The sequence below is a fragment of the Phascolarctos cinereus genome, unplaced genomic scaffold (assembly GCF_003287225.1).
Source record: "Phascolarctos cinereus isolate Bilbo 61053 unplaced genomic scaffold, phaCin_HiC Scaffold_5;HRSCAF=322, whole genome shotgun sequence".
Classification (NCBI taxonomy): domain Eukaryota; kingdom Metazoa; phylum Chordata; class Mammalia; order Diprotodontia; family Phascolarctidae; genus Phascolarctos; species Phascolarctos cinereus.
Window position 1 is genome coordinate 103,638,347 of NW_027555958.1, and position 21,097 is coordinate 103,659,443.

Here is a 21,097-nt window from a genome sequence, read left to right on the forward strand (position 1 = left end):
AGATATTATGATGGTCTATGTAAGAACCCTAGAGATTCAGATAAAAAATAATTAAACATCAATTTTTCTTTATATTAACAACAAAAAAGAAAATCTAATTGTAAAAGATAGAAAGAGAAACTCTATTAAAATATTGATTGTTTATGATTGGGCCATTCCAGTAGAATAAAAATAACAGTGCTACCTAAATGATTTCATTTATTCAGTACCATATAAATCAGATTACCAAAATGTTGCTTTTTTAGAACTAGAAAAAATAAAATTCTTTTGGAGGAATAAAAAATCAAGAAATTCAGAGGAAAAAAATGAAAAAAAGAATGAAGGGTATCTTACGCTGTACTACAAAGCAATAGTAATGAAAACCTTTGGTACTGATTGAAAGCTAGAAAAGATAGAAAATGGACCAGTTAGATATACGGTATAAGAGGCAAGAAACAAATGAACATGGTAGCATTGTTTTTGTTACTTCTCCTCACCCCTACCACCCAGCAAATTAAATCCCTAGTGAAGTAAAAACTCAATATTCAAACAAAACTGCAAGGCAAACTAGAATCTAGTCTGGAAAAAATTAGGTTTGGACCAACATACCATATATCACAATAAACTCCAAATGGATACAGTACCTAAATATTTTGAAAATCATAGGGAAGGAGATACTTTCACAATTATAGATTGAGGAAGAGTTCTTGACCAAAGAAGACGTAAGGAAAGAAAATGAGCAGCTTTTAATAAGACCGAAAAGCTTATGCATAGACAAATTAATGCAGCTAAAATTAGAAAGGGAACAGATAACTGGGGGGAAATTTTTTTTAGCAACTTTCCCTGATAAAGGAGTAATATCCAAGTTATTTGGGGAACTGATGCAAATATGTAAGAGCAGAAGCCATTCCCCAATAGATAGGAAGTTCTCGAAAGAAGAAGTATAAGCTATCAGCATATTAAAAATGTGCTCCAAATCACTAATAATAAAAATAATTCTAAGTTTCTTCCTCATACTCATTAAATTGACAGAAGATGAAGAAGAAAAATTACATTTATTTGAAAGGTTTTGTTGGCGGACAGACATACTAATGCACTGTTGGTGGTGCTGTGAATTTGTTCTAGCCATTCTGCAATTCGAAACTATTTCCAAATAGATATTAAACTGAGGGATCTTTGACATATATCCCAAAGAGATCACAGAAAACAGAAATGGACCTATATATACAAAGTCATTTGTATCAGAACTTTGTATTTTAACCAAGAACTGGAAAATGAGGGGGTGCCTATCATTTGGAGAATGACCAGACAAATTATGGTGTATGAATGTAATGGGATATTATTGTACTGTGGGGAAAAAAATGGTGAAAGGGATGGATTCAGAGAAAACTAGGAAGCCTGGTATGAACTGATGCAAAGTGAAGTGCAGAATCAGGAGAACAATTTATATAGTGACTACGACATCGTAAAGAAATATAGCCTTGAAAAATTTAGAACCTCTTATCAATTCAGTCAGTCATAATTCCAGAACACTTAATGGTGAAGAATGCTATTAAGTTCCTACAAGTGATAGACATCCAGAATGAGACGTGTTTTATCCTTTTTTTTTTTTTTTGGTTAGGCAGTGGGGTTAAGTGACTTGCCCAGGGTCACACAGCTAGTAAGTGTTACATGTCTAAGCTGGATTTGAACTCAGGTACTCCTGAATCCAGGGCCAGTGCCCTATCCACTGCATCACCTAGCTGCCTGAGACATATTTTCAGACATGAGTAATATGTGGATTTGTTTTGCTTTGTAATGAGAAAGGGTTTTGTTTTATTTTAATTTGGAGGGTTAAGGTGGCTAATGATAGTGATGTCCTCCAGGAAAGAGAAAAGAGTCATTGAAACTTTTTTTTTAATGCCCAGAAAAGAACAAAAGAAAGTTCAGGAGACACAAACAATTAGCACAACTTTGAAACCAACATATTGAATTTGTTGTATAATTTTTTAAATAGTCTCATGTAATTTTGCATTTTCATATGTAGTACTCTTTTTCTCTTATATGAAAATATTCATGTCTGTTGGTGTTTGTCTAGTTCAAAATAACAAAAAATAAAAATTTTTATTAAAAAGTTACATGCTGCAAAGGTCCTTTAGATGATATGTTGTAGGTAAAGCAAATACCTCTATTAGTCACAATCAGTATCTGCATTCTGGTGAAGTAGAAAGAACACTTTCTACTTCATCTAAAGACCTAGATTTAAGACCCAGCTCTTGGGCAAGTCGCCTAATAAATGAATAATTAAATGAATGAATGAACAAATGAAAAGGCACTTATTTAGTAAGTGTTTACAATGTGCCAAGTCCTTTTCATAACACAGATGCAGTGTAGAAGAGGAAGGGGAAGGAAGGAAGGAAACAAGCATTTATGAAGAATCTACTGTGTGCCAGGCACCGAGCTAAGTGCTTTAGAGATACCATCTTATTTGATCTTTATGACAGCACCTAAAAGAGAGTTCAATTGCTGGGTAGATGGCAAAGCCTGGAATTTCTAAAAGTTCAGTAGTGAAGTACGTGGCAAGGCCCAAGAGTCCTTAGATATATCAACAAGTCATATGGCAGCGTCCATGTTTCTGGAGGGTATAGTGGCAGGGTATAATTTGAGGCCCTAAAGGTCTTCAAATGAGATCATATTTAGAGAGTGCTTAGCACAGTGCCTGGCACATACTAGGTGCTATATAAATGTTTATTCTCTTCCCCCTTCTTCAGTATCTACTACTAGGGCAGGGAGTCTGGAAGGTTGTGGCATACCATCATTGGGAAGTGAGGAGCGGGTCATACTGTGAGTTAGAACAAGAATTCTTCGTTCTCTCCCACAGGGATTAGGAAGAGGACATTATTTTCTCTAATCTTCATTTTCCCCATATGTAAAAAAGAGATCTGGATACTTGCATTACCTATTTCTACAGGTTGCTATGAGGCTCAAATGAAATAATATATGCAAAGTACTTTACAATTTAAAGTATTATAAAAATTGATCATTTTTTCTCTGCCTAACACTATGCTAGCTACTGTTGGTAATACAAGAGAAGTATAAAATATATTCACTACACTCAAGAACCTTAGTCTGTAGTCCATGTGTATAGAATGATATATATTTCACTACTGTAATAGATCCATAATCTCATTGGCCTGGATATTCCTTCCAGTGATGCTGATTGTAAACCACCCATGCCTGCCTATGCTTTGTGACTTTTGTCCATGTTGTCTCATAGAAATTCATCTTGGGGGTAACTTCCTGGTCTGATACTGCATGGACAGCAGTGAAACATAAATAAAAGCTGTTCACTGATTATCCCTTATACTTGTGACCAGTCAGTTTTTTTTCAGTCATGCATTTCTTTGATAACATCCCTTATTTTGTAAACAATTCAAAAAAGATAAGATACTGTTTCTTACCAAATACTGTACAAATGTGAATTTTTGTAGTTAATGTCATCATCATCATCATAACAGTATTAATAAGATCACATTGCATATGTATAGTGCTTTGAATTATGAAAATTTGTTAACTCTACAGATACCCTGCACTTCAAAAATTGACCACTAATATCCAGTCAGTTGTCAAGTCATGTTGATTTTTACCTTGGCAACGTTTATTGCATTCATCCCCTTTTCACTACTCACAGAGCTAGCTACTCTTTGATTCAGGCAATTATCATTTCTTACCTGAAAATTGCAAGCAAGAAAGATTTCCCAATGATTCTAACTTATAAAATTTCATAGGTGGTCTTTCCACTTCCATTCTCTCCCTTCTCCAGTTACTATTCCTAAAGCACAGATTGGACCATGTCATTCTCTCTTTCAAGAAGTTTCAAGGCACCATATTGCCTCTAGGATAGAATAGAAACTTTTTTATCTAGCACTTAAAGCCTTTCGTATTCTGACTCCAACCTGTCTTTCCAGACTCAGTTTGGATTACTTTCCTCTAGTCTCATTATTATCTTCCATATATTCTCCATTCCAAACAAACTGAACTACTACATGTTCTTCTGCATGACTTTCTGTCTCTCATTTCCATCCCTTTGCATAAGCTATTCACCTTGCCTGAAATATATTCCCTCTTCACCTCTACTTCAAAGATTTCTAGCTCCCTTTAAAGGTCTACCTAAATGCTACCTACTTATTATAAAGCTTCTTCTTATCTTCTTGGTAGTTGATACCCTTCAGTTTTTCCCCAATTACTTTATACCTCCTGGATTTCCTTTTATAATTTCCTGTGCTATACTATTAGCCTATTCCTTCTTATCCCAAACTTATCCTTAGCTTATCCCAAACATAGCTATTTCAAGTCTTCTTTGGTAGCAGTCTTTACATATTAGTCCAAGTATTTTCTCATTACTAAAAGAACTCCTGAAATAATGTCTCTAATATGAAGCCATTCTAGATAAAGCAGAGAAGAGCTGATTGAGGCATCTTGATATAGTGGAGAGAATTTTAGATTAAGGGTCAGGAGATCTAAAGTTCCATTCTGGTCTATCACTTAATTAACTTTCGTGACCTTAAAAAAGGCCTCAGATATCTTTCTGAATTCAATCCTATGTCCTAGACTCATGCCATTCAATTTAAATATAAAAATTCCATAATTGAACTCTTCAGTCTTGACCATCCAGTATGTATTTTCTCAACTACCCCTAAATTGCTTATCAGTGTGCCTCAATACATCATCTTCATGTTTTTCTTCTACTGTCTTTATACCTCTTAGGTATAGCAACGTCAGCATATTTGTTTTAAATTGTAAGAGGACACATACCAAATCAGTGTACTTCTCTTGGTATAGTTTTCCATGTAAATAGTCACTTAATAAATGTTCTTGATGGTGATGGTGTTTATTTAAAATGCCACACTTACCTGAAAACATTTGAGTAGGTTGAATAATCACTTTAAAATCCTATTATTAACTACATTAAGTTTTTTTATATGAATATGAAATAGCATAACAAAGTGAATAGAATGCTGGCTTGGAGTTGGAAAGATTAGGGTTCAAATCCAGCATCTGACATCTATACAATATTCTGCCATGGTCAATTTACCAGCTTACTTAACCTCTACTTGTTACAGGCAAATCCAAGCTAGGAATGTGGAAGAGAAAATTACCATACTGAAAGTTTACCAAATTGATGAAATCACAGATCTTGCATCTTTGTATGTGAAATAAAAGCAATAATAATATTGTAATTAAGTTACAAAGCAGTTCATTTTATAAGAGATGGTTAACAAGTGATATTAAAAAATGCAAATATGGTTCAAGAATTTTTTTGAATTATGAGATTATGTAGTTTTTCAAATAGACCAATTTCTGTGATTAGGTTCTTGTGTTTGAAATTATGGTCATATGTAGGAGGTCTCAGACAATACATTTCTTCTCAGCAGTTTAGAACAATTCAGTTTTTTCTTTTTTTGTAAACTTCCTTATAGGATATGGTTATACGAGCACTTCGACAAACTAATAATAAAAGTATAGAAGCAGCAATTGAATTCATTAGTAAAATGAGTTACCAAGATTCTCGAAGAGAACAAATGGCTGCAGCCGCTGCTAGACCTGTTAATGCAGGCCCAAAACCACCAGGTATGTTCATCCAAACATTTTTCCTCTGGATTTTTTCATGATAGTATAAGCTAATCAAGTAGCTTCCATTATCATATAAGTATTTGTTTTAGGTTTTTTTCCTTGCTTTTTGAAAATAAATTATTTTTTCTAATTCTAGAAACTGATAAGCCTGATTTGGAATAATTTTGTTATAATTTTGTCTGTTAAATTCTACTCTAATTTCTCATCATGGCATGGAGATGGCCTTGAGTTTTCAAAGGCAATGCCCATAGAATTTAAGTTGTGGGTATGGGTCTTTCATCTGAGGATCCAAAGAGGCTCATTGCTACAGTGTTGATGACCTAGATGATGGATTGTTTTCAGCCATAGCAATTCTTGAGGACCATCTACTAAAGCTAGAAGAATAGTGATCTGTTCTGATGTCGAGTGCTCATGAGAATGAAATCATGGGTTCTTAAAGAGCTGAAATGCAGTTATAATTTTGTACGAAAATTACTACTACTGGGTTATGCTGTGGTTGACCCTATAGGCCTTTTTCTCTGTCTCTAGGTCCCTTTACAAACTATTCTTTCAAAAATTTTTGGAATTTTATTTATTTTATTAATTGGTAATTGGAGAATTCTAATTTTATTTGGTGCCTAGCTATTATCATTTGTTCTATCCTTTTCTGTAAGTATGAACCACATTGATATGTTAAAGTCACTGTAATGTTATCAGTCATAACTTTAGGAAGAAAATAAATAAATTTTAGTTAATAGTCACAGTATTTTCTACCAAAATTTACAAAAATTCTGTGGCTTTATCTCTTTTGTTTTTTGACATCAGGGAATGTACAGCAATCAGTTAACCGAAAACAAAGCTGGAAAGGTTCTAAAGAATCTTTGGTCCCTCAAAGACATGGCCCACCACTGGGAGAAAGTGTAGTTTTTCGCTCTGAAAGTCCTAACTCTCAAACAGATGTAGGAAGACCTTTATCAGGATCTGGTATAGCAGCATTTTCTCAAGGTCATCCTGGCAATGGACAGAGAGTGAACCCACCACCACCTCCACAAGTAAGGAGTATTACCCCTCCTCCCCCACCTCCAAGAGGCCAGACTCCCCCTCCAAAAGGTACACCCCCCTCATCGTGGGAATCAAACTCTCAAACAAAACGTTATTCTGGGAACATGGACTATATGATTTCTCGTATTTCTCCAGTGCCACCTGGGACATGGCAGGATGGCTACCCTCCACCATCTCTAAACACTTCCCCACTGAATCCTTCTGCTCAGGGACAAAGAAGCATTAATTCTGTCCCTGTTGGCAGGCAACCAATCATCATGCAGAGTTCTAACAACAAATTTAACTTTCCGCCAGGAAGACCTGGAATTCAGAATGGCAGTGGTCAGAATGATTTTATGATGCATCAGAATGTTGTCCCTGGAGGCTCTGTCAATCGTCAGCCTCCCCCGCCATATCCTTTATCTCCATCCAATGGGCAGAGTCCTTGTACTTTACCAATACAGAGTGGAGGACCTGCTACTTCTTCACCGTATACAAATGGAAACATTCCTTCATCTCTGATGGTGCCAAATAGAAACAGTCACAATATGGAACTTTATAACATAACTGTACCTGGATTACAAACATCTTGGCCTCAGTCATCATCTGCTCCACCCCAGTCATCACCTGGTAGTGGACATGAGATCCCGGCATGGCAGCCTAACATTCCAGTGAGATCAAATTCTTTCAATAATCCATTAGGAAATAGACCAAGTCACTCTGCTAATTCTCAGCCTTCAGCTACAACAGTAACTGCTATTACACCAGCCCCTATCCAGCAGCCAGTGAAGAGTATGCGTGTCTTAAAACCAGAACTTCAGACTGCTTTAGCACCTACCCATCCTTCTTGGATTCCACAGCCAATTCAAACCACACAATCAATCCCCTTTTCTGAGGGTCCATCCTCAACTATGGCAGTTATGCCACCTGTTGCTGAGGCTCCAAATTATCAAGGCCCTCCACCACCATATCCAAAACATTTGCTACACCAGAATTCATCTGTTCCTACATATGAATCATTACCCAAACTTAGCAAAGAGGATCAGCCTTGTTCACCTAAGGAAGATGAGGGAGAAAAGAATTATGAAAATACTGATAGTGGAGAAAAAGAAAAGAAACAGATTACAACTTCACCTGTTCCCGTTAGGAAAAACAAAAGAGATGAAGAGAGAAGGGAATCTCGTATTCAAAGTTACTCTCCTCAGGCATTTAAATTCTTCATGGAACAGCATGTAGAAAATATACTGAAGTCTCATCACCAACGTCTTCATCGTAAGAAACAACTAGAGAATGAAATGATGCGGGTAAAACATTTTTTAACATCTTTGAAATTGTGTGAATATCTGAATACATGTTTATTTAAAGACAATATCACCCAACATATTTACATTTCAAATTATTGACTAATATAAAAATAACACCAGTTGATTTTGATTAGCTTTGATATTCTGAGCATTAGCACAAATATCATAGCATTTTAATTTTGTATTTATTATTTACTTGATGCATCGTTCCACAAATTTTGGCTTGCATCAAGGTGGATGTCATTACACTATGTAGTTTTGGCATGATTTTAAACTCTACAGGAAATGGGTAAGATTTAGTTTTAGAATTTTGCATAATCGTCGGTTGTACTTAAAACCCAGAAACATGAGTCCTTTTCTTTTTTGCATTATTAAGCATTTAGTTGAATTAGTTAATTTCTGGAATTGACATTTTATTCATTGTTAGAACCCATTAAATTTCATTTGAAAGTTTTCCAAGGTCAGTCCTTTCATTTATTTTTCCATCTAACATTCAATTTATTAGAAAGATTCAATGTATTTAATTTATTAATTGAAGAAAAATTAAACTGCTCCATTTCTAGTACCAGTAAATTTTTTTTCTCATGAAGATATATCACTCACTCAATCTAGAGATATAGTTTATGGTTTTCTACTTTTAATTCAGTTGGTTTCTTCATTTGTATATGTGTTGATAGTCTTAGTAGCTTGTGCACATAATTAAATTTCTCTCTGCCACTATTATAGGCCTCTTAATATTGAAAATCTAGAATGTGCTTATTGAAGTAGCCCCTTAATGAGGTATTATGTCTTTAAATTACTGTTTTTAAAACATGTGGAAAGAGGAACATTTTCACATACTTGATCAAGCCATTTGCTTTAAGTTGTATTTTTAAATCTGAATTTCACAGTATTTGTATTAATTTTAAACCGATTTTTGTTGAGTTTTGATAAGTGCCTTTAAAATGTTTTTGACTTTTGTGTATTTTAGCAAGTAAGATTTCTTACTAAAGTCTGTCTAGGTTTATTTTCTTAGTTTATTTTTCCTTTTTCCTCTTCACTTTCACTAATAGCTGATTTAAACTATTAAGGTGTTGGAAGCTTTGCTGACTTCTGTAGCCTCCATTACTGTGTAGGCAAGTAAGATTTCAGAGCAACAGTTCTCTATTAAGACTAGCATGACGCATTTTTTAAAACTGCATGAAAATATGCATCATAACAGAAGCATGAGGTTGCTACATTTTAACTAGTCTTTAGTCTTAAATTTTCTTAATTCTAATTTTAAAAATTGAATTCTGTTTCTCTGTAGAGCTTTTAATTATTTTATGTATTAGCAGAAAAGGAAGTTGTCATTCACTTCTAGTTTTTCATCTGTGTTCTTTTTAAAAAAGTTTTAAAGTTGATCTTTTCTTCTTCACTTTCCTATACTATCTTGTGTTGGATTGAATATGGTTTTATAATATTTGTTAGTGCATGAACTTCATATATGTCTAGTGACCAAGAAAAACCCAGAACATCCATTTTAATTAGGAAAGAAGTATTTCTTTCATTATATGTTAACATGGAATAACTTTAAGATCATCCTTATTTTGGTTCCCTAAGAGGATAAAGGGGAAAGCTGGGTATTAAAGACTGTTGTCTTGCTTCTTTTTGAAAAAGGTGATTAAAAGATGGTTAGGCTAGGAGAAGCTACCTACTTTCATTCTTAATACCTTAGTTGTAGAAGAATCAACCAAGCTGGGGTGAAACTATTTTTTTCTCTTCATGGAAGAAGGAGAACATGAGAGAAGCCTCCACCCCCACCTATTTCAAAGCATTGGATAGAAAGGCAAAGTGGGCCACCTGGAATAAGACAGAGGGGTATTTGAGGGTTTGGGCATACCACAAAGAGAGGGCATTTTATAGAGGGTGAGTGTCTGTCACAGTTTAGTCATGATTTAGGATGGAATATGCATGGAGGGGCAGATGAGAATGCATGTTGAAAGCTGTCTCTTATGGGACTTAGCACATGGGAACATTTTTGTTTGGGAGAGTGCCTTAGGGAGGGTAAGGAAGCTGACCATTATTACCCTGTCCTTGTTCCTAATAGCAGAACCCTATAAGTGCACTCACCTTGTAAATCATGTTTTAACTATTTCTTGAAATGCACATCTGACATTTAATTTTCTCTTGTGTCTTATAGATTTCTAACATGCTTTATTAAAAATTACTCCACACTTAACCTTCAAGTTACATGCCTGATTTTTCTATATATTTCTAAATGCATAATAAAACCAGTAGGGGGGAAATCTCCCAGTTTCAGGATCTAATACTTTGTTTGTTTGTTTAGGTTGGGTTATCCCAAGATGCCCAGGATCAAATGAGAAAGATGCTTTGCCAGAAGGAGTCTAATTACATCCGCCTTAAAAGGGCTAAAATGGACAAATCCATGTTTGTGAAGATAAAGACACTAGGAATAGGTGCATTTGGTGAAGTTTGTCTAGCAAGAAAAGTGGATACTAATGCTTTATATGCAACAAAAACTCTGCGGAAGAAAGATGTGCTGCTTCGAAATCAAGTTGCTCATGTCAAAGCTGAGCGAGATATCCTTGCAGAGGCTGACAATGAATGGGTCGTTCGCTTGTACTATTCATTCCAAGATAAGGATAATTTGTACTTTGTAATGGACTACATTCCTGGGGGTGATATGATGAGCCTACTAATTAGAATGGGTATCTTTCCAGAAAATTTGGCCAGGTTCTACATAGCAGAACTTACCTGTGCTGTTGAAAGTGTTCATAAAATGGGTTTCATTCATAGGGATATTAAACCTGATAACATTTTGATTGATCGTGATGGTCATATTAAACTGACTGACTTTGGCCTCTGTACAGGCTTTCGATGGACACATGATTCTAAATACTATCAGAGTGGTAAGTAAAAATCATAAAAACTTTTCACTCATCTGTACTAATATGTTAATGTGGGCTGGTGAATCAGGGTGATAAAGTAAAAAGATGAAAAACTGAAAGTCAGAACCCTAGGTTCTAGTCCCGTCTCTGCTTTATAACTGAATAATAGTACTAACTGTTATTATCAGTTTATAACAACTACGTAAATTTATGTAGTACTCACAACAGCACTGAGTTAGGTAATGTGCAAGTATTATATTCCTCACTTTACAGATGAGAAAACCAAGGCAAATGTCTAGGGTAAAAGCACTAGTAAGTGGGTCTTAAATATGTATCTTCTAACTCACAAGTTCAGTGCTAGTCACTTAACTCCTCTAGGTTTCAGTTCCTCATCTAGGCCACTGAAGAGTTTGGATTGTACCGGAGGGTCCTTTTTATATTAAAAATTATATGTATATATATTTATTCATGTATTTATTTTTATTTATTTATTTATTTTGACTAGGCAGTGTGGTTAAGTGACTTGCTCAGGGTCATACAGCTAGTAAGTGCTATGTGTCTGAAGCCAGATTTTAACTCGGGTCCTCCTGTAAAAATTATATTTTTATGACTATAGGTAGATGAAATTAAGACATTTGTGTGACAGATGCCTAAACTTGTGTCAGTATTATAGTTTTATTTTTAAGCTTGTTTAAAATATTGAGAAGTCTCCTGAAAAAGTTTTCTTTATCTTGCCTGTAAATCTATATTTATTGATGACTTAATATTAGACAGATTACTTAATTTTTTATCTTACTAAATGGTACTGACATTTGATAAAGTCTCGTGCTGAATCTTTTGGCTTTGGGAATTTGCTAAGTGCTTTGAGATTAATTTATTCATTCACCAAGCATTAAATGCCTGCTGTACACATAATACAGTGCTAGGCTTTGAGGATACAAAGGACAAATAAAAAACCACCTCTGCATTTAAGTAGCATTCTTTTTTTTTTTTGCAAGATAGTTGAGAATGGAACTTGTAAACAGAAAATTAAATACAAAATAAATTCAAAGTTATTTCCTGAGGTTAGGATACTAGCAACTGGAGGGATCAGGATAAGCTTTCTGTAGGAGGTACCACTTGAGTTGAGCTTTGGAGGAACATGGTGATTCAATGAGCTAGAGTTGAGGATGTACATCAGGAATAGCTGGTATAAAAATATGGAAATAATCTAAGGTAGAAAGTCACATGAGACATCAACAAAGCAAGCTAGTTTGTCTGTAATGCATGTTTAATTTGTGAAGTAGAATATTGTGAAATAACCCTGTAGCAAGTGGGAGCCAGAAAGTGAAAGGTTCAAAGACCAAGAGTTTGTATTTTTCCTAGAAGCAAGAGTCAGCCACTGATGCATTTCCTTGAACAGGGAAATGTTATCAGACCTGTGCTTTAGCAGTGTCAGTTTGGCATTTGTGTAGAAGGAGCTCTTAGAGAAGGGAGACAAACTGAGACCAGTTAGGAAGCTGTTGTTAACAGTCCAGATAATAGGTGAGGAGAGCCCAATCTAAGATGATATCCATGTAAGTAGAGAGAAGATGATAGGTGTGAAATTTATGGGGGATGTAAATTGTTGATCCTTTGCAATTAATTGAATGAGAGAGACTGGAAATAGTTGAGACTGTAAACCTGGGTAACTAGAAGGATGGTAGTGGGAGATTGGCCATGCCTCAGCAGAAATAAAGTTAGGAAGAAAAGCAAGTTTGGAAATGATCTTTTGTTTTGGACACAGAAAGTTTGAAATGCAAAGGGGATACCTATTTGGATATATGCCATAGTCATTTGGTGATCCAGGTTTAGAGTTTACCAGAAAGACTTGGATCTATAGTTCTGAGAATCATCTGCAGAGAGCATAGTTGAACTCATGGCTGTTGATGAGATCACTGAGAGACTGTGGAGAGAAAGAGAAGAGGACCCAAAACAAAGCCCTGGGATACACCATGCCTAAATGGGATGGAACATGGATAATAATTGGCCAGAGAATGACTACAAGGCCATTGCTGGCAAGTCTTTGTGTGTAGGTTTCTTTGTGTCCTTTTTATCCACCCTTCAGATTTGCCCTGTAACTTCAACTCAGACAGTGATAACATCATTAAAGACTATAGTCAATGTCTAGCCATCACCTTTGAATTGGCAAGCATTGTGTCTTCTCTTAAACTGGTACATGAAGAGAAAATTATTGTTGATCATAGGTTTATAAATCCTATACTAGAAGAGCCTTCAGAAGCCATATAGTCTAACTTATTTTAGAATTGAGGAAACTGGGGCCTAAGAAGGATAAGTGATGTGCCATAAATCACCTTGGTCGTAAGCATCAGAAGGTGGGATTAGAACCCTGAACTATAAGATCAAAAAGTTTAGTTCAAATCATTCATTTAATTCTTACCCTTATTACCCAGTAACTTCCTGAATGTTTTAAATCTTATTATATAGGTGATCATCCACGTCAAGATAGCATGGATTTCAGTAATGAATGGGGTGACCCAGCCAACTGTCGATGTGGTGACAGACTGAAACCTCTAGAGAGAAGGGCAGCACGCCAGCACCAACGTTGTCTGGCACATTCGCTGGTTGGGACTCCCAATTATATCGCTCCAGAAGTGTTGTTACGAACAGGTACCATACTTTTTGTTGTTAATTTATAAGTGTCACATTCATGTAGAATAAACAGAACCTGTTTTAGAACATACCTTACTTTATTAGATTTGTAATAAAAATGTTCATGTTATTGAAATCTGTGTAATAAAACAAAGCATTTTTATAACTTAATATCCTTATGCTTGATGATATTTATTTCTAAATTGTTATTGTTATTGGATCTGTATATGTATAACTTCCTTTAATGTAGCATTTTGTTTTAGGTTATACACAGTTGTGTGATTGGTGGAGTGTTGGTGTAATTCTTTTTGAAATGTTGGTGGGGCAGCCTCCCTTCCTGGCACAGACACCATTAGAAACACAAATGAAGGTAAGGTAAAAGTCTATATAATAATATCTTATTGCATGTCAACCTATATATCCAGTCATAAGTCTTATTTAATATTTCCTAACATATTTGGTTTTTTGGTTTTCTAGTTCATAACATATTAGTAGCAACAAATTAGTCAGGAGAAGGAGGAAAAGATTATGAAAGGCAGACACAGTTGTGGCAGATATGCAAAAGAGGCATAAAAAAATAAAAGCAGAACCAGAACAATTATTACTACATAGTACAATAATGGATTTTCAAAATAACAACCTAAGTCGTCAAAGAAAAGGTTGAGTTATTTAATAGAGGACATTGAATATAAAGTTTTCATTATCCTCTAGGAGGATATTTAAGGTCTTTCTCTGATACCTCATCATGGAATGGTGGTTACTATGGGTTCTGAAAAGCTATGCCAATAGAGTACAAATACTGGCAGGTCTTAGTAAGCTGGAAAGGCTTCAAGTACTTGCAGGTGTCTGTTGTCTGGGGCTTAGCCTAGCTGAGTTCAGAGGGGTCTTGTCATGAACTTGGACTTAAAATATTGGGGTTTTGAGCCAAAGAAAACCTTGAAGACCATTTTTTTGAATTCTAGACGGGTTGTAATGAGCATCGAGTAGAGAGTAGCACCATGTTGACCTCATTCATTGAAATATGGAAATATTCTCTATAAATCCATGATTACTTCCCCCAATATCCTGTTCTGGTTTTTTGTTTTTGTTTTTTTAGGCAGTTGGGGTTAAGTGACTTTCCCAGGGTCACACAGCTAGTAAGTGTCAAGTGTTTGGTCTGAGGCCAGATTTGAACTCAGGTCCTCCTGACTTCAAGGCGGGTGCTCTATCCACTGTACCACCTAGCCACCCCTAAAGAGGAGGGTGGTTTTTGTTTTTTGGTGAGGGCAATTGGGATTAATTCACTTGGCCAGAGTCACACAGCTAGTGAGTGTTACATGTCTGAGGCCAGATTTTAGCTCACATCCAGTGCTCTATTCACTGTGCCACCTAGGTGCCCCCCCCCCCAATATCCTATTCTGATGCCTCACCATGGAAGAAGATATCAGTTAGATCTCAAAGACCAGGCCAGCAGACTGCAGTGTCTGACAAATAACTGCTATAGATAACTACCACGCTGGAAAGCCTCTGAGTTAGTCTGATAAAAAAAAACCAACTATAGTTCTTTTGTCCAAGGACCAGTGTAAATAACAAATAGTTAACATTTGTATAGCAATTTAAGGTTTTCAAAGCACTTTACAAATATATCATTTGATCCTCAAAACAACACCAGAAGCTATTATTATGCCATTTTACAATTGAAGAAATAGAGGCTGACAGAAGTTAAGTGACTTGGCAAAGGTCACATAGCTAGTAAGCACCCAAAGCTGGATTTAAATTCAGTTCTTCCTGACCCTCAGGTCCAGTGCTTTATCCATTGTGCCACGTAGCCACCTCACCTAGCTGTTAGTTAGCTAACTGTGGAGAGGATCATTATTAGAAATTTAGCCCCAGCTTTTGAATGGTTGAAAACTTTTAAAAATAAACCTACATAGAATCTTATATTGGAGTGTAAAGGGGCAGGGCTGAGAAAGGTTGAAGTATCTGGCTAAAATGTCAGTGCTGTTGAGTTTCATTACATATAAAATGGATCACATTTTACTCTCTTAGATTTTTATAGCATTTTTTTCTGCAAGGAGTTCAGCTGATATATTTGTTAACCACTCTAATATTTTGGGTTTTTTAATATTTAAAAAAATGTAATTAGTTGTCTAAAGTAGCTTCTTTTTTACCTTATATTTCAAGGTTATCAACTGGCAAACAGCTCTTCACATTCCACAACAAGCTAAACTGAGTCCAGAAGCCTCTGACCTAATTATTAAACTTTGTCGAGGACCAGAAGACCGCTTAGGGAAGAATGGTGCTGATGAAATAAAAGCTCATCCATTTTTTAAAGCAATTGATTTCTCTAGTGATCTGAGACAGCAGTCTGCTTCATACATTCCTAAAATCACACACCCAACAGATACATCAAATTTTGACCCAGTTGATCCAGATAAATTATGGAGTGAGGATAATGATGAAGGGAATATAAATGACACTCTTAATGGATGGTATAAGAATGGAAAGCATCCTGAGCATGCTTTCTATGAATTTACTTTTCGAAGGTTTTTTGATGATAATGGCTATCCATATAATTATCCCAAGCCTATTGAATATGAGTACAATAATTTACAAGGTTCAGAACAACAGTCAGATGAAGATGATCAACACACAAGGACGGGGGTCAAAAATGGTGATTTAGTTTATGTTTAGCACACTGGAAAGTAATTGAACTACATTTCTATGGCAGTTATTTTGCAAAAAGACCTCAACTATATTATGAGGTTGCAAGAGAAAAATTATGCAAACATGACAGAGCTATTTATTTTTGCTCTGTGTACATTATTTTATTTCCCCAAATCATAGGGAATTTGTTTCAACTATTAATTTATTCCAGCATTGTTAATCAGTAATTTAGGGAAAAATGTTATAAGGAAAATTAAATTATGAACTGAATTTTGTGATCAGTTCTTGGTACTTTAAGTACTTAAAACAAGGAAATAGTAATTTGTTTAAAAGGAGATGCCTGTTATGTATTTGTACATATACTAAGTAATTTTAAAATAAAAAAAAACTTTTGGAATTTTGGAAAGACAGTTAACCTTGCTTTTAACCAAATATGAAATATATCCCACATTTACAGTTCTTTTCATAACCTTGGTTTTGATACAAAGCTAGGTGTTGCTAGCTCTTTGCTACAATATAAGCTAGAAAAATTAAGCCATCTGGTCAGCGTATGTTCTGAGGGCTGATGATAATCTGAATAATTCACATCCTGGAACTAGGAAATACAGGGTTGCAACATTGTCATTGTTTATCAGAAGGAGGTGAAAGTAACAGTTACAGTCCTTTTTTTTGTAATTGTAGTCCATCTATCTAATAGTATATTCAAAATATTTTTAAAGCTTAGGAACTTTAGAAAGCTATAGCACTACCAGTTTTTCTCTCCATATTACTGGTTTTTATATATTTCCATGTTTAAAAGGAAACAGCTGCCATACAAAAGACCTTTTAGACTAATATTTTTGTTACCATTTGTTTATGTTGTATTTCTTTTGTAGTTTTGAGCAAAATTGCGAACTTACTTTCAGGTTTCTGTAATTTCTTTGAAACTACTATCTAGAATATCCTGTTCAGCAAATATTTACCAAGTGCCTACTGTGTGCAGAGCACTGAGAGAAATACAAAGTTTAGAGGAGACTGTCCCTCTCACCACTGAACTTACTTTCTTCCTAGGGGGATAAAAGACATACAAAGATAACTATAATATATAAGTGCATTTGAAGTACAAAATGGTGTACAATATATAATGTCCAAGGTGGAAGGTCACTGCTAATGGGAATGAGGGAAGGCTTCATGGAGGAGATAGCATTTGTGTTGGGCTTTAAAGGCAGAAAAGCCAGGAAATCCTCCTTGATATATAAGCAGCAAATTATTTGATTTAGGAAAATTTCAGGAATATCATAAGATTTATTTGTCAAATTAGAACTCATTCAGAATAGTACTGCATTAGGAAAACATGATCTTTAAAAGAAAAATGTATTTGACTACAATAATCCTTTAAGACCTACTTAACTGGTGAAAGGATATGAATGTTTTAGTTCTTTGGGGTGGGATGGGGAGTTAGTTGCTAAGAAATTATTTTATACTTTGTGTAAAATGAATTCCCACTAACTTATTTAATTTTCATTAATATATAACTTATTTCAGCATCTTTATTGTGTGTAATGGTTAGGTTTCAAGGAAAACCTGGTGGTTAATTCTGCCCAAAATGCATTTAGCTTAGCTCTGGACGTAAGGGGCAGATGGGAGAGTACTAGCAGGGTGCCAGTTAAAGTTGCCATTTTAATTTACCTTTCTTAAGCACCAATAAAGTAGAATTATGTTATATTAGAACTTTTAATTTAAAATTCAGTTCATATGCATAAATATGAAGAAGCTCAAAATTCCCTTTGTGATAGAACAACACAGTAAAACTTGTTTTAAGTTGTTTCACTGAGATTTTGCTTAAGACTTTTCTGTTATTGTTTGATATGTCTGTAAGATACATTCTGCTGCCCCATTCTTGCCTCTCTGCTGATCTGAGTTTGAAACTCCCACCACTTTGTTTTGTTGAGGTTTTGATATAGGGAGAGGTTGCCTGAAAAATGCTTTGATTGTATTTTGTAGGCTGTTGATAGGATTCTTTCTAAGGCGCATTTGCTCAGAGAGGTGTATGAAAATTAATTTTAATGGGATAACATTGTTCACTTAATGGAACAGTTACTCCCATAAAACTCTATGCAAAACAAATTAGCTGGTTAAAGAATTTCCAGTTCAGTTCTTGCTTCTTCATATAAGTAAATCTTTACAATTCTTAATTTACAGTCTGAGTTGTTTAATTCTCTTTACATTTCTTTTGCTTCTGGATCTCTGGGTGCAATACAGGGCAGAACTAGCTTTGTTAATTTCTCACACAAGCAGATACTTACCTCTCTTCTTTACCTTTGCCCCTACCCACCAGTCCCCACTTCCCCCAAAAGAAAGGAAACATTTATAATACTTATAACTTCCCAGTTTTGGGAATTGTGCAACCCTTGTTTTCTAGAAATATGCTATTATAGCAATATACATACCACATGTGATTGACAGTTTCTCCATTTTTATTATCTACAATTCTAATAGCTTATACGTACAGATTAACTTTAATCCCTAAATCTTATGCCAAATTCAGTTCATGTTGATTCATTGTACACACTGGCACATCTAGGGGGCATGGGGGAGGGGCACAAAGATGTTCACAGATAGCAACTGAGAGACTATTAAAAATTTCCCAGTTGTTAGAAAAAAAAGAACTTACTGTCTTTCTTTAACTTGCCCATTTATTCATATAAATTGTATTTATAAAATGTGTTCTATAATCATGTAATTGTAAATATTATTGTTATGTATTGTTCAATGACGTTCTTTCCAAGGCAGGCCCTCTTGCTGTATCTTTTCTACTTTCATATTTGTAATAGAAACTAGAGAATGTATGACTAGAAAGTCACTTTGAGACTGACTTTAAAAACAACTTACCTTCTACTGTTGCAAAGTGCAAAACTGTGAGTGGAAATGGTTTCTTCTGATTTCAATAATAATGTTTAAAATGTTAGAAAATGCAGTGGATGGATTCATAGACAATGCTGCTGTTGTTATCCCAAGGTACCATTAAACACTCTTCCTCCCTTTCTCTCTTCCCTCTCAATCCCTCTTTCCCTTCTTCCTTCCTTTCTGAGAAAAAAAATATTTCTTTGGTGTTTAAAGTAAAACATTTAGTTTGTTTGCTTTAATTCATCCAAAGCAAAGAATAATTTGGGTCAACATTAGTTTAATATTTGTGAAGCGCCTTAAAGAAGTTCCTGTGTGGAAGGCACTATACCAGTTTACTTTTATATTGTATTGTGTATATATGTATTTTGTATTAAAAATGTTCTTCTTATAACACTACAGTTTTATAAAATTATACTTTGTTAGAAGGAATTGCAACTTTGCAGTACCGAATTCTTTGACTATTTCTGAATGTCATAGTTATCAGTAATCAGTGACATTTTTTGACTGTTTTATGAATCTCTTTGTATTTTCTCAATCATTTTCTCTAGTGTAACATCTACTGGGATAATAAAAAACAATATAAAAATCTTTTACTCTGTAATATGTTTAGAAATTAACTATTATGCTGCTACATAAATATAATGCAGAACTCTTTGTTCTAAAGTTCATCATTTTTTTCTTAGTAAAATAAATTTATAGTGATAAAGTTATATTTTGTATAGCTAAGTATTTAGTATGTATACAACTCATTCATTACACAAATTAGTCCTGATTTAAATTCTTTTTACTTTTAAAAACATGCATATTATCTTATTTCTTTCTGGTTTCTCATTTTTCAGTGTAAAATTGTCTTATTTTTCATCCTTTCAATCTATCATCATCCTTTATTTACTCAATGGAATGTGCCAAATCTCCATTATTTTAAAATTCTTTTTAAATACTCTTTTCACTGGTGAATATATTTGATTACTGTATGGTTAAATTTATTCATCAAAGAAAAACTCTACTCATGTGCCTCATTGTAACATGGTGAAAAGCCTTGGGTTCTCAAATTTTGTATTAATGGAGGGAAAGCATAAGTCCAATGAAGAATGCTTAAAGGTGATGAGTATGTGACAGTACTACCAAATAAATTTGAGCCTTACCATAACCAAGAAAAAACCACTAACATTGTCTTCTACAGAAGTTCCAGTACTTGCATCTGTGATTTTATTGGTGTGGACATTCTTTCTAATGGTGTGGATAACAACCCTTTCATAACTTTCTCATTCTTTATGATGTTTTGTCTATATCTTTCCATAAATTCTCCATAGAAAACCCATCCAATATACTGAAGACATTTATCTGACGTTTTAAAATAGTTTTGACAACTTTTGGCTGCCTGTCTCTTGACTTTCATTCTGGTTATCTTACATTTCTAGTCATACATGTCAATTATGCCCTTTATTCCACTTTTCATGTTCAAGTAAGGTCTGCTTAATGTCCACCATATATATTTTTATTGCCCTTCGGCTTATTTTTAATTTTGCTCCTGCTAAGATCATGGTGTCCCAATTCCCACATAGCATTATTGGGAAAGTACCTGTGTTGTTGAAAAGCAATATACAGTCCTGAGCTCCTTTTATGAAATAGATATAGTGTTGATACCTAAAATGCAAAGAGCAAAAACAGAGAAAGAAAATTATAGACCACTCTCATTAATGAATATGGATGCAAAAATTCTAAATAAAATATTAGCCAGGAGATTACAATAATATAGCATGAAGATAAAACATGGTGACCAAGTGGGATTTATACCAGAAATGCAGGAATGGTTTAACATACGGAAAACTATTAACATAATTGATTATATCAATAACAAAAGTAACAAATTGTATGATTATGTCAATAGGTGCAGAAAAAGCTTTTTGACAAACTACAACATTCATTCCTGTTAAAAACACTTGAAAGCCTAAGTATAAATGGATTTTTCCTTAAAATGATAAGCATCTACCTAAACCATGGGCAAGCATTATTTGTAATGGAGATAAGCTAGAAGCCTTCCCAGTAAGATCAGGAGTGAAACAAGTATGTCCTTTATCACCAGTATCATTCAGTATTGTATTAGAAATGTTAGCAATAGCAATAAGAGAAGAAAAAGAACTCAAA

General features: G+C 34.6%; 1 protein-coding gene across 1 annotated transcript in view; it reads left to right on the top strand.

Annotated features, from left to right (window-relative positions):
* LATS1 (large tumor suppressor kinase 1) overlaps positions 1 to 19,537 on the top strand; it is a 48,287-nt gene extending 28,750 nt beyond the window's left edge. The window contains exons 3-8 of the mRNA XM_020986592.2: positions 5,439 to 5,589; positions 6,397 to 7,916; positions 10,225 to 10,807; positions 13,253 to 13,435; positions 13,681 to 13,787; positions 15,581 to 19,537. Of these exons, the coding sequence (XP_020842251.1) occupies positions 5,439 to 5,589; positions 6,397 to 7,916; positions 10,225 to 10,807; positions 13,253 to 13,435; positions 13,681 to 13,787; positions 15,581 to 16,090 (3,054 nt within the window). The 3' untranslated portion in view covers positions 16,091 to 19,537. The remainder of the gene's footprint in view (positions 1 to 5,438; positions 5,590 to 6,396; positions 7,917 to 10,224; positions 10,808 to 13,252; positions 13,436 to 13,680; positions 13,788 to 15,580) is intronic.
* The last annotated feature ends 1,560 nt before the right edge of the window (positions 19,538 to 21,097 follow it).